At 32.4% G+C, this 13,967-nt stretch overlaps 1 protein-coding gene across 1 annotated transcript in view; it reads left to right on the top strand.

The window, feature by feature from the left end:
• The window catches only part of GBE1 (1,4-alpha-glucan branching enzyme 1), a 279,718-nt gene that overhangs the window by 152,455 nt on the left and 113,296 nt on the right, over window positions 1–13,967 (top strand). The window contains 1 exon segment of the mRNA XM_078147433.1: window positions 13,425–13,540. Coding sequence (XP_078003559.1) covers window positions 13,425–13,540 — 116 coding nt within the window.

Below are 13,967 nucleotides of genomic sequence, written 5' to 3'. Positions count from 1 at the left end.
AACCATGTAATTTTCATATGTTACATGATTAAGACTAATGTATGTTGCATATGTTTAGATTAGAAGCAACCAAACTTCTTTTTGGTATGCACCAAGAGGCTTCTATTTGAGTATCCTGAATTTCACATTTTCCGAATTGCTAAATAAAATCATCTGGGTAAAATTTGATTCTATTTTAGTCAGTGCTGCTAGTCTTTGAATGTATATACAAAGTTGTATTATTTATGTTGTTAGTGGTGTAAATTCAAACACAGTACTGAAAAATTTGTCCTATCTTATTTCCTTTTTCCACCTGTCATTCATAGATAGCAATTATTAAGTATATGATATGTGCCAAGCATTGTGGGAGGCTCCAAGGAAATAGACTAAATAAAAACAGACACTTCCCTTGAGGAACTTACATTCTACCGGGGAGCCTCAACATATACAGATAACTATATAAAAAGTAAACATAAAGTAATTTGGGAATGGGATACCTAACATTTGGGTAGGATCAGTAAAGATTTTATGCTGAACTTTAAAGGAAACCAGTGATTCAAAGAGGCAAAGGAGGGGAGTACATTTCATGCATGGAGTATAATTTCTACAAAGTCACAGAGACAAGAGATAGACTATTACATATATGGAATATTGAATAAGCCATTTTGTCTGGAATGTGGAATGTGTGACGGTATGTCCAGTACTTGAATAAGCCTGGAATGATAGGCTTGACGGAGCAAGATTTGTCAAGAACTTTATAGAATAGAGAAGTTTATATTTTATGCTAGAAACAATACTGAAATACTGCAGCTTCATGAGCGAGGAAGTGACTTAGTGAAACCTATATGTTATGGTTTTCTGTTTGACCAATTTTTTTCAGTGTTACAAATTAGAATAAAAAGGAGAGAGGCAAAGAATTTAGTTGTAGATCTCTTGCTAGAAATGATCAGGGCCTGAATTAGGCTGATGCCTATGTGAGTAAAGAGAAGGATGTAGATGGAAAAGATGTGAAGATAACATTGCCAGCTCATTGTCAAGGGTTACTCCAGGGTTGCAGATCCTAGTGGCTTGAAGGATAGGGTCCTCTCAACAGAAATAAGAGATTTAGGTAGAGAGGCAAGGTTGGGGAAAATGATGAGTTTTGGACATCTTGAATTTGATATACTTGTGTAACATTTAGGTCAAAATGTCTACTAGAATAGTTGATAATCTGTAGTGGTTTCAATTCATTAATGAAATTACAAGGAATTGAAAGGAATAGTAAAGAAGTGATAAAAGCAAATGTTAAGTAATAACTGTAGATAATCCTCCCCTCCACCACCCTTTTCCTCCCTGGAGTTTGGCTGTGAAATGGAGAAAAATATAGGTTGATATATTGAGATGGGTAGGTCATTTTTTTTTTAAGATAGGAGAAAGCTGAGTATTTTTTGTAAGTTGTAGAGAAGGAACCAGTAGGGGAAACTGAAGATAAAAGTGCAAAAAACTTATGTTTGGGGGAGTGGGAATGGGAGAAAACCCACCTAGAGACCAGAGGTGATGGGAGCAAGGCCTATCTATCTTTTCTTATCATTTTTTAAATAAGCTATGGAAGAGATCTCATGCATCATATTGTATGTTTGTAGATTTGACCTGAATTGAAAATGATGAGATAAACTCATGATTCCTACATGATTTTTGTCATTCAAAAAAAGTCTTAATGTATGAATATATATGATTTAAATATATAAATATCTTGGCTTTTATCTTATTTTTTTTTGTGCCCATGTTAAACTAAGTCAAATACTTTAAGTTCAGAGGTAAGTTCTCCTTTTTCCTTTCCTTTTTCCACCCTTTGGAAAATAACAGAACTACAATATTAGGTTGACTGTTATTTAACTATAGAAAATATGTAACCCTAGTTGTAATTTCATCTTTTATACCATTTTTCAGTGCATTTCTGTTGGTTTTCTATGATATTAGTCTACTTGTAAGTAATCAAAGGATTTAAAGTTTAATATTAACATATTTTTCTTTGCCAGAGAACCTTTATTCATTTTAATGCCTTGTACATGGTAAACTAGTATTTCTTTTTAAATAAAGTAACAAAATAGTAAAACCTCATTTATCTTGATGGTAGCCTTCTAGTTACCTACCTCAGTTCAATTCAAGAAAGACTTATCAACTACATGTGACAGATATGAAGTAATATTTTTTTTGGTGGGAGTGGGATGAGAGGATACTTTCAACCAGGGAGATGAATTTATTCTTCCTGTAAGAAGTGGCAATTGAGTGTTAAAGGAATGTAGGGATTCTATGAGGCATAAAATGTGAAGAGGAAGGACATTTCAGGCATTTGGGGTGGCCAGTGAAGTCAATAAGTTGACACATTTCAACAATTCTAACTGCATTTATGTTATATTAGTACCTCTCAATTGGTACAGAATCTACTCTGGTTATCACATATTTCTTGAAATTTTACCATAGCTTTGTACTTGCTATTTTTGCGTCCAATCTCCCTGCCAAGTACCTGCCAAAATGATATCTTTTTTAAAAAAATCATATGAGCATAAAATTACAGATTAATAACTGGAATAAAACTGAAAGGCCATCTCATCCAGCTCCTTTATTTTATAGATTAAAAAAAAAAAACTAAGACCCAAAAGGTAGTAAGTGAAAGAGGCGGAATTTGAATATGGGTTTTCTAATTCATCGTTCTTTTTCCTATACTATGTTCATAGTGGTGTAGTAGATAGAGAGTTGGCTTCAGATCTGAGTTCATTTACCACCTCTGACACATTGCTAACTGTGTGACTCTGGGTAAATAACATAGTTTCTAAGTGTCTAAAGCTGGTAAGTTTCAGAGCAGGTATTTACCTGCTATAGCAGTGAAAAATTTTATGATATTATTTGTACTAAAGAAATTAAAGATTTGATACAAAAAACCTGGGAACTCACTATTTGACAAAAACTGCTGGGAAAACTGGAAAATAGTATGGCAGAAGCTAGGCATAGACCAACATTTTACACCATATGTCAAGATACGGTCAAAGTAGGTACATCATTCAAACATAAAGGGTAATACCATAAGCATATTAGAGCAAGGAATAGTTTACTGTCAGATCTGTGGAGAAGAGAAGAACTTATGACTAAACAAGAGATAGAGAACATTATGAAATACAAAATGGATAATTGTGATTATATTAAATTAAAAAAGGTTTTCCACAAACAAAACCAATGAAACCAAGATTAGAAGGAAAGCAGAAAGCTGGGGAACAATTTTTATAGCCAGTTTTTATGATAAATGCCTGATTTCTCAAATGTATAGGGAACTGAATCAAATTTATAAGAATACAAGTCATTCCTCAATTGATAAATAGTCGAAGGTCATGAACAGGCAGTTTTCAGATGAAGAAATTAAAGCTATCTATAGTCATGAAAAAATGCTCTAAATCACTATTGATTAGAGAAATGCAAATTAAAAGAACTCTGAGTTACCACCTCACACCTAGTAGATTGGCAAATATGACAAAAAAGGAAAATGATAAATGTTGGAGAAAATGTGGGAAAATCGGAACACTAGAGTGTTGTTGGAGTTGTGAACTGATCTAACCATTCTGGAGAGCTATTTGGAACTATTACCAAAGGGATATATAACTTTTGATCCAGCAATATCACTACTAGGTCTCCAAAGAGATCATAAAAAAATTGGAAAAGAACCCACATGGACAAAAGTATTTATGGCAGCTCTTTCTGTTGTGGCCAAGAATTGGAAATTGAGGGGATGCCTATCAATTGGGGAATGGCTGAACAAATTGTGGTGTAGTAATATAATGGAATACTATCCTGCTATAAGAAATAAATGATGTAGCAGGCAGATTTCAGAAAAACCTGGAAAGCTTACATGAACTGATGCTGGATGAAGCGAGCAGAACTAGTAGAACATTGTACACAGTAGCAACATTGTGCGATGATCAGCTTTCATAGGGTTAGCTCTTCTCAGCAGTACAATGATCTAAGACAACTCAACAACTCCAAAAGACTCATGATGGAAAATGCTATCCACATCCAGAATTATGGAGTCTGAATACAGATCAAAACATAGTATTTTCTCTCTTTTTTTCCCTTGTGGGTGGTTTTTCTTTTGTTCTGATTGTTCTTTCACAGCATGATTAATGTGGAAATATGTTTAAAAAATAAAACCTGGCCATAACCATTTAAAAGTGAACTATAACATTATTTGTGTAAATATAATATGCAGGGTAATATGTCCATATTCTAAAGAAAATTTTCTATTTAGTTTTCAGCACTGAGCCAATTCTTCAGATTTAAAGTTCCTGCACAGTAAAACTGCCCTACTTTTAAGAGTAGTTAAGATTTGGGAATGTAACTTTATTAAGTATGATATAAATGTCTGAGATACTTTTAAGATATATATGTATGTATGTGTGTGTGTGTGTGTGTGTGTGTGTGTGTGTGTGTATGTGTGTATCCCTTGGCCCCTGAGTTTTAAGTTTGTGGTGAATAACAAAGGCAGATAATCCAAGGAGCAAAGTTTATACAAAGCCTGTAAATCCTTACTTGAATGTTATGCTTTACATCAATAGAAACCTTTCTGTTTTGCTGAATAATCTCATAAACCTTATGAGACAAGTTATGTTTCTGCTTTTCAAACTCAAATCCAGACAGATTAGATTGATAGAACAACTTTCTTAATCTTTTTGATAAAAGAGAATTAGTCTTTCACCATTTTGAAGCTAACATGGCTTTCTTTGGAGCAGCAGTAGATTTAACTATTTTTCCTAATCATGCTGAAAGAAGTTAGTTTAATGAGGTAACAATACTAAAGGAAAGAAAAATCTGCCAACATAGGCAGGAACTATTTTTCCCATGTGTCACAGGAAATTATTTCATTACTTTATATTGCAGTTTAAGTGTTCATAATGAAAGTCCAAGTTTAAACTTTGAGAACCTTTTTCTGTATTTCCAGTTTTCTTTGTGTGTGTGTGTGGGGGGGCAGTTGGGGTTAAATGACTTGCCCAGAATCACACAGCTAGTGAGTGTTATGTGTCTGAGGCTGAATTTGAACTCAGGTCCTCCTGACTCCAGGGCCAGTGCTCTATCCACTGAACCACCTAGGTGCCCCTTCAATTTTCCTTTAAATAGCTTGTAAGGTTACAATGTTTTACACAGCTCAGTTCCCAGAATGCATTTTAACTGTCCAGGATAAAACTCCATTTCTTTAACAGATAGAATCACATATCAGTTGTTTACGTAAATATGTGGAAGTAAGGGCAACCATGTGGCTCAGTGGATAAAGCACTGGCCCTGGAGTGAGGAGGACCTGACTGAGTTCAAATCCAGCCTGCAGCACTTAACATTTATTAGCTTGTGTAGTCCTGGGCAAGTCAATTAATTTGTAAAAAACTCCCAAATTTTATTATTTATATGTGTGTGTACATCTGTATATAGATATACACACACATATCTATATCTATCTATCTATATATAGATAGATAGATATAGATATGTGTGTGTGTGTGTGTATCTAATAGACATTATATACATATAATATATATCTATTACGTGTGTGTGTATGTCTATGGAAGCAAAGCATTGTGCCATAATATTTCAACAAACAGTATCATTTAAACATCATTTAGCTTTTCTAAAATACAAATGAAAATAACAGAACCACAAGAAACTGTTTACTTTGGCACCATTTTATACAAACATATACATACATGTACACGCATTATCTATTTTAAATTATGGTTTGATTTTTAAATGTATGTTAGAATCAGAAAACATCTGTCTCTGATAATATTATTCTTATTTCATACTACATAAAACTTATGTTTCATATACTACCTTACTATTTACTAAATTTTTCTTAATCTTTTCTGCATTAAATTTAGAATTTCAGTAAGTGAGTTAAAAAACAAAAGCTTAGGTACTTTTTGAATTTCACTAAGCCCTAAAGGTATCTCTTAAAATGCACATAAATAGTTTAAATCTTTTATACATAGATGAATGTATTTCTGAAAAGTTCTGTTCATGTCAAAAAAATTTTAAATCCAGTATTGTTTTGAAGGGGCTGGGTTTTTCAAAGCCAACAAAGCTGTGGCTTTTGCAGTTGATTTTGTATTATCTGATCTGTGACTTATTTGGCCTTTCTCATCAATATCTGTGGATATTTCTGCTACCTATTATTTTTGTAAATGCAAGTGCTATATTTCCTTTCTGAATGTAAATAAATGAATTGGCATAGTTTCGCCAATTTCTCTGAAACCATCCCTCTCACCATTTCTTATAGCATAATAGTATCCTGTCAAAATCATATACTACAACATGTATTGCCATTCCCCAATTAATGGACACCCCCTTAATTTCTAATTTTTTGCCATGATAAAAAGAGGTGTTATGTTGGTACACATAGGTCTTTTTCCCTTTTTCTTTGATCTTTTTAGAATACAGACCTGTAGTAGTATTACTGGGTCAGCCTAGTCATATCCTTTGACCATTTATCCATTGAGGAATGGCTCTTATTTTTGTAAATGTGGCCAAGTTTTTTGTACTTAAACCTTTTGAATTTCATGTAATCAAAATTATCCGTTTTGCTTCCTGTTATCCTCTCTATCTCTTGTTTGGTCATAAATTCCCTTGTTCATAGATCTGACAGGTAAATTTTTGTATGTTCCTCTAATTTGCTTATAATATCACTTTTTATATCTAATTTAGGTACCTTTTTTTTATGTGCGGTGTAAGATGTTGGCATATGTCTAGTTTTTGCCAGTCTGCTTTCTAGTTTTCCCAGCAATTTTTGTCTGCTAGTGAATTCTTGCTCCAAGGCTTGGATCATTGGGTTTACTACTGTCAGTTACTACTGTATATTCTATACTTAATTTATTCCACAGATTGACTTCCCTACTTCTTAGCAACCATCAGATCGTTTCCATGATTACCACTTTGTTATATAGTTTCAAATCTGGAACTGTGAGGCCACCTTCCTTAATAATTTTTTTTTTATCCCTTAATATTTTTGACATTTTGTTTTTGCAGATGAATTTTGTTTTTATTTTTTTCTAGCTCTATAAAATAATTCTTTGGTAGTTTGATTTGTATGGTTCTGAATACATACATTAATTTAGGTAGAATTGTCATTTGGTTTGACCTCCTTATGAGCAATTAATATTTTTCCAGTTGTTTCGATTTGCCTATATTTGTGTAAAAACTTTTGTAATTCTGTTCCTGTGATCTCTGGGTTTGTCTTGGTGGGTTGACTCTCAAGTATTTTATATTGTCTATAGTTACTTTAAATGGAACTTCTCTTTCTATCTCTTCCTGGTGGATTTTGTTGGTAGTATATAGAAATGCTGATTTATATGAGTTTATTTTATATCTTACAATTTAGCTAAAATTGTTAATTGTTTCAAATAGTTTTTTTAGTTGATTCTGTAGTAAGTGTACCATTACATTAACTACAAAGAAGGATTTTGTTTCTTAATTTCCCATTTTTATTCCTTCAATTTATTTTTCTTACTGCTATTGCTAGCGTTTGTGGAACAGTATTGAATAATAGTGGTGATAATCCTTGCTTCACAACCTTGATCTTACTGGGAAGGCTTCAAGTTTATCCCTGTTACAGACAATGATTGATTTTGGTTTTAGATAGATACTTATTACTTATTTTAAAGAAATCTGCATTTTAAAGAAATCTCTAGTATTTTTAGTAGGAATCAGGAATATATGCTGTATTTTGTCAAAAACTATTTTTGCTTCTGTTGAGATAATCATATGACTTTTTGCTTCTATTGAGATAATTGCATGATTTTTTTGTTTTTAATTATTGATGTGGACAATTATGTTGATAATTTTCCTAATCTTGACCCAGCCCTACATTCTGGTATGAATTCTATTTGGTCATAGTATATGATATTTGTGATACATTGGTATAATCTCCTTGCTAATATTTTATTTGAAATTTTTGTATCAATATTCATTAAGAAAATTGGCTCGTTTTTTTTTTCTGTTTTTGCTCTCAGTGGTTTATTTGCATTATGAAAGAAATTTTTGTAGGACTCCTTCTTTACCTGTTTGTTCAAGTAGTTTATATAGTATTAAAATTAATTATTCCTTAAATGTTTGGTAGACATCACATGTAAATCTGTCTGGTCCTAGCACTTTTCATCTTGGGGAATTCTTTTCTGACTTGTTCAACTTTTTTTTCCCCTTAAGATAGGGTAACTTAAAGTATTCTATTTCCCCTTCTGTGAATCTGGACAGTTTATATTTTTGTATATTCATACAAAGTATTCATCCATTTCACTTAGATTGACAGTCTTACTGGCATATAATTGGGTTAAATAACTACTAATAATTGCTTTAATTTCATCTTCATTCGTAGTACATTTCACTTTTTCATTGATGCTGATAATTTGGTCATCATCATCGTTGTCATCTCTCCTCCTCCTCTTCCTTCCTGAAATGGAAGTGGATAGCAGGGTGGATTAAAAACCAGAATCCTACAATGTGTTGTTTACAAGAAACACATTTAAAATAGAGAGATACACCCTGAGTAAAGGTACAAGACTGAAGCAGAGTATATAATGCTTCAGTTGAAGTGATAAAAAGCAGGGGTAGCAATCCTGATCTCAGAGAAAGCAGAAGCAAAAATAGATCTACATCTTGGTGAAAGGTACTATAGACACTGAAGTAATATTAGTATTAATACTAAACATATATATGCCAAGTCATATAGCAACCAAATTCTTAAAGGAGAAGTTAAGTGAATTACAGGAAGAAATAGACCACAAAACTATACTGGTAGGGGACCTCCTCCTCCCTCCTCTCCCTTCTCCCTCACCTTCCCCTCTCCTTTTCTCTCTCTCTTCCCCTCATCTTCTTCCTCCTCCCTATCTCTAACAGAGATACAGTTCTGAAGAATTACAAGTATCATTTTCTGGTATAGGGGTCTAAACAATTTAACCTTATTGAATAACATGTTTTTTTTCTTAAATGTTTATTTACCTTTTTATACTTATCTTGAGTCTTATGTTTGAATATCAAATTTTCTATTGAACTCTGGTCTTTCCCTAAGGAAAGTTTGAAAGTCCCCTATTTCATTGAATGTCCATCTTTTTTACTGAAAGATTGTGCACGGTTTTGCGGGGTAGTTGATTCTTGGTTGTAATCCAACCTCCTTTGCCTTCCAGAATATCATTTTCATGTAGAAGCTGCTAAATCCTGTGCAATCTTAACTGTGTCTCCTTATATTTATATTCTTTCTGAAGTATTTTCTCCTTGACCTGATAATTCTGGAATTTGGCTGCAATATTCCTTGGAGTTTTCATTTTGGGATCTCTTTCAGGGATGATCAGTGGATTCTTTCAATGACTATTTTATCCCTTGGTTCTAGAATATCAGGACAGTTTTCCTTGATAATTTTTTGAAAGATGCTGTTCAAGCTCTTTTTTTTTTTTTTGATCATGGCTTTCAGGTAGTCCAGTAATTCTTAAATTATCTCTTCTGGATCTGTTTTCCAGATCCGTTGTTTTTCCAGTGAGATATTTCATATTGTCTTCTATTTTTTCATTCTTTTTATTTTTGTTGGATTGATTCTTGATGTCTCATAGAGTCATTAGCTTCCATTTGTTCAATTCTAATTTTTAACGAAGTTTTCTTCATTTAGCTTTTGTACCTCCTTTTGTATTTGACCAATTCTACTTTTTAAGGATTTTTTTCTTCAGTAGATTTTTTTTTTCCATTTGTCCAGTTTAATATTTTAGGGAATTATTTTTTGGTCATTTTTTTCTCCTTCCTTTACCACGCTGTTGACTTTCTCTTGCACAGCTCTCATTTCTTTTTCTAGTTTTTCTAATGTCTCTCTTATTTGATTTTTTAAATCCTTTTTTACTCTTCTAAGAAAGCTTTTGGGATTTTAGACCAATTCATGCTAATCATATAGAGGCTTCACATGTAGGCATTTTGGCATTGTTGTCCTCTTCTGAGTTTGTCTTTTGATCTTCCCTGTCGCCAAAGTAGCTTTCTATAGTCAGGGCTCTTTTTGGTTTTTCCTCATTTTTTAGTCTATTTCATGACTTTTAAAGTTGAACTCTGCTCCTGAAGTTCTGGGGGTACTGTCTCAAGATTCTTTTCACCTGGGGTCAGGGGCCTGGTCACTGGCTTCCTGTGCCAGGGCCTGGGGTGTTGGTGGCTTACCCATTGCACTGAGGTGGCCTGGCTTAATCATGCGTGTTATGCCATAGTTACAGGGCTGGCACTTTGCCTTCTTTGCTGGGGCTAGAGGCCTCACAGCTGTCCTGCTGTGCCAGGGTAGAGGGGCCTTGGTTTCTGATTTATGCTTGTCTAAGAGCCTGTGGCTGGCTTACCCAGACACCTTCTGTGCTGCGCTGTGCTCCCTTTTTACCCAAGGGAGTTACTTCTATGTTATCTTAAGCCAGAAAGTTGTTTCACACTATCTTTTTATGAGTTCTTTTGCTCCAGAATCCGTTTAGAGGCTTGATTTAAAGATACTTCTGAGGGAAACTGGGAAAAGCTTAGACAACTTCCTGGTGTTTCTCTGCAATCTTGAATCTGCCGTCTCCTATTGATTTTCTTAATTATATTTCTTTTAAAGTATGCTTTTCTGCTTTATTTTTATAATTAGCATAAGTGTGCTTCTTTGATTTTCAACTCAAAAATATAAATTACATAAAACTGATTTTTTTTTGTATTTCATTGCAGACATCACTTTCAATGAGCTGATATAAAAGCGGAGGGAATCAAAAAGCCTTTATTGAATAAAATACCATTTAATGTTTCTAATTATATGCAGTATTTGTTCTTATCCAAATATTTTCTTACCATTTATTTTTTTAAAGAACTAACATTTATAGCTGAAGAGAAACGAAAATGTAAAAATTTTGGACTTAAGCTACTGTGACATTCAAAATAGAGTACTCTTAAACTAATCTCCATAGAACTAATGCCATTTTCCCCCTTCTAAATTAGTTTCTTTTTTGATCACAGATGTTTCTTTATTTAAAAACAACATTAGACAAATATACAATCAAAACTGAAAGATTTTGGTAGCTGAAATTAGTCATTATTTACAGTGCAGTCTAGATAGACTGTTGAACCTAGGGGCTCAGGTTTAGATTCCTATGTTACCTCAGACACTAAATATGGTCAAGTCACTTAGCTTGCTTCCTAAGAGATAAACTTTTTTTTGTGCATATGTATCATATATTTCAGTTAAAAATAATTTTAAATATCTGTAGTGACTACCTTAGAGAGTTTATGCAAAACCTTAAATTATATAAATTCAATTATTATTACTATATTTCATTTATTTGGATATAAAAAGCATAAGTCATTCAGGTAGTTCCTTTTAGAAAGGAGAGAAGTAATTACCACTAATATTCTAAACATTTTTAATTTTTTTTCAGTTAAGCTATTTGCTAGAATGTACTTCCCTTGAATTTAGGTGTTAGAAATATAAAGAAAGATGCTCTGTCTCTTAATGAGGTTCCAAACTTGCTTAAGGTAATTACTCATTTTTTGCGTCAGAATTCTCCCACTTTTTAAGGGCCATGGATCTACTTGGGATACCTATAGCTACCAGCATTTTGCTTCTTTCCCTTAACCCTTCAAATTCAGAAATCATAATAATATTATGAGATAAAGGCTAATCTAAATTATAGTATAAAGGATAGTTCTCAATTTCTATTGCTTTCTTATAACTAGATGTAGAATCTTCCACATCTCTTGTGATTGAGCTAAACTAAAAATATCTAAGTCACTTTCTTTCCAAACATGGAATTCCTTTGTTTTATGCCAAACTTTTGGAAAACTGGATTGTCAATGCAGTACAAATCGATCTCCAGTTTTCTCATCACTTCCAAAACATGATAAAGATACCCTCTTATGCTAAGAGTTTATTTCTACCTTTGCTTTTACTGTTTACCTTATATTTCACCCTCCTTGAGATAATCAGTTAGCATGGTTTTTGATAGACTTATACCAAATTTGATAGGAAATAGTATAAATTCATGCATTGGGTGGAAAAATTGTAGTTCCATTTAATCATGATGAACCCATGGCAACGTGTAAAGCAAACTTCCTGTGCTGTTAGAGGATCTGGACTGGCTTCCCCTGCCTGATGCCAGGTTCCTCATTTTTAAATTGAGAGCATTGGACTATATAGTGTCTGAGTTCCCTTCAAGATTTAAATGTTATAAATTTATGATCTTAAGTCTTCAGTTAAAAAAAATCAACAAAAAAAGGTGTTAAAATAGTGTGTAAACTGTAATATCAAGGTCAAATATTTACATTATCTGTATTTGGCATAATGATCCAGAAACCTATTACATACTTAAACATTAACTTCATTTCTTACATTTTCTCTTTTTTTTCCACTTTTAATAAGTTTTCAGATTCCAAAATAACTTATTTAAAACATTTAATTAATATCCACTCCCTTGTCCCCTCAAAAAAGTCCAGATTTACAAGTTGTGAATTGACTGTGATAACTGAATCTCAGCTAACATTTGATTGCATGGTACTATGTGAAGGGTTTTAAAAATACATAAATTTCAACTTGGTGAAGATTTGTATCCATTATTATAGTTTTGTCATTAAACTAAATGAGGTATTAAAGCCTTAAAACCCCAGTTATAATAAGATAGACAACTCAACCATAACTGTATGACTAAAGAAAATGCTAATTTATAGTGCCCTCCTTTCAGTTGTCCGAAATAGAATTGTTTCATGTGGTGCTTTTAATTGAGTTGTACTATCCTTTGTTCCCTCTTGGTATTTTAAAAAAAAAAAAGATGCAAAACTTTTTCAATTTGTAGAACTTTCTACTTTGCTAAACACATGTTTCTTGATAATTAGTTTTTCGCCTCATTTTGATTCACCATATAGCATAAACTAGTTAATATAACTTTATTGTGTAGTTGATTTTAAATATTTTTAGTATTTTTTTTTCTTATTCTGAAATTTTTATCTTTTTTGAATTGTGACGCATGGGTATTATCTATTCTGGTTTTTTTAATATTAAGATATAATAACATTTTAGTACATTTCCTATATACAAAACAATCAGAAAACATTGATAGCAGTGAGACATCAAAAAACTGGTTGAGAATGAATAAACAAATGTATCCCTAAGAACCTCAGTTTTTCACATAGTTTTTGAATGAACTTTTTACGTTTTTATCCTAACACATGTTCTACAAGTAGAGTCAAAATTTAATAGGTTTTCTTTTTCTTAAAAAAAGATCCTGTGAGCAACATGTCTGACCATATTTAACTGTTTTACTTCTACAGATACTTATTTTTAGAATGATTAATACTTGAAATTTTAGTTTTAAAAATTCCTTTCAAAACATATGTTCTTAAAAGCCACATAAAAATCATTTCACTTTAATTGAAGTAACCAAGTATTCTTATTAATATTTCAGCTGGGAAGTTTTAAGATTCCTTCTTTCTAACTTGAGATGGTGGCTAGAAGAATATGGCTTTGATGGATTCCGTTTTGATGGTGTAACATCCATGCTTTATCATCATCATGGAATAGGTAAATGAACTGATCATGCACTTAAAAACCAATCACTTGATGATTTAAAAAAAATTTTTTTTTAAATAACATTACTGTCTATGTGGCAATGTTTCTGTAATGGAAAAATCAAAAAATGAATTTAAGGATTACCGTTGCTTATTGACACAGTCTCAGAATAAAAATAACTGTTAAAAATGGCACTCTGTTAAAGTCATAATTAGAGTTGTAATAAAACACAAGAATAGAATTGTGAAAATATTTTTCTGACTATTCCTTTCAAGGCCCAATATAAAAAGATGAGTGCTAATGCTTATTAAAAAAAATAAATAAAAGGAACTAGTAAAATATAAGTTCAAAGTTAGGTTGAAGGATTTCCTGTGTTATAGATCTGATCACTTCTCTGAAGTGGGCTGTTTTTAAAGGCAAATACATCTAATGTTATTGG

The sequence above is a fragment of the Phascolarctos cinereus genome, unplaced genomic scaffold (genome assembly GCF_003287225.1).
Source record: "Phascolarctos cinereus isolate Bilbo 61053 unplaced genomic scaffold, phaCin_HiC Scaffold_7;HRSCAF=346, whole genome shotgun sequence".
NCBI classification, from domain to species: domain Eukaryota; kingdom Metazoa; phylum Chordata; class Mammalia; order Diprotodontia; family Phascolarctidae; genus Phascolarctos; species Phascolarctos cinereus.
The sequence above is the reverse complement of the archived record's forward strand: the minus strand, read 5'-3'. Positions and strand labels throughout refer to the sequence as shown.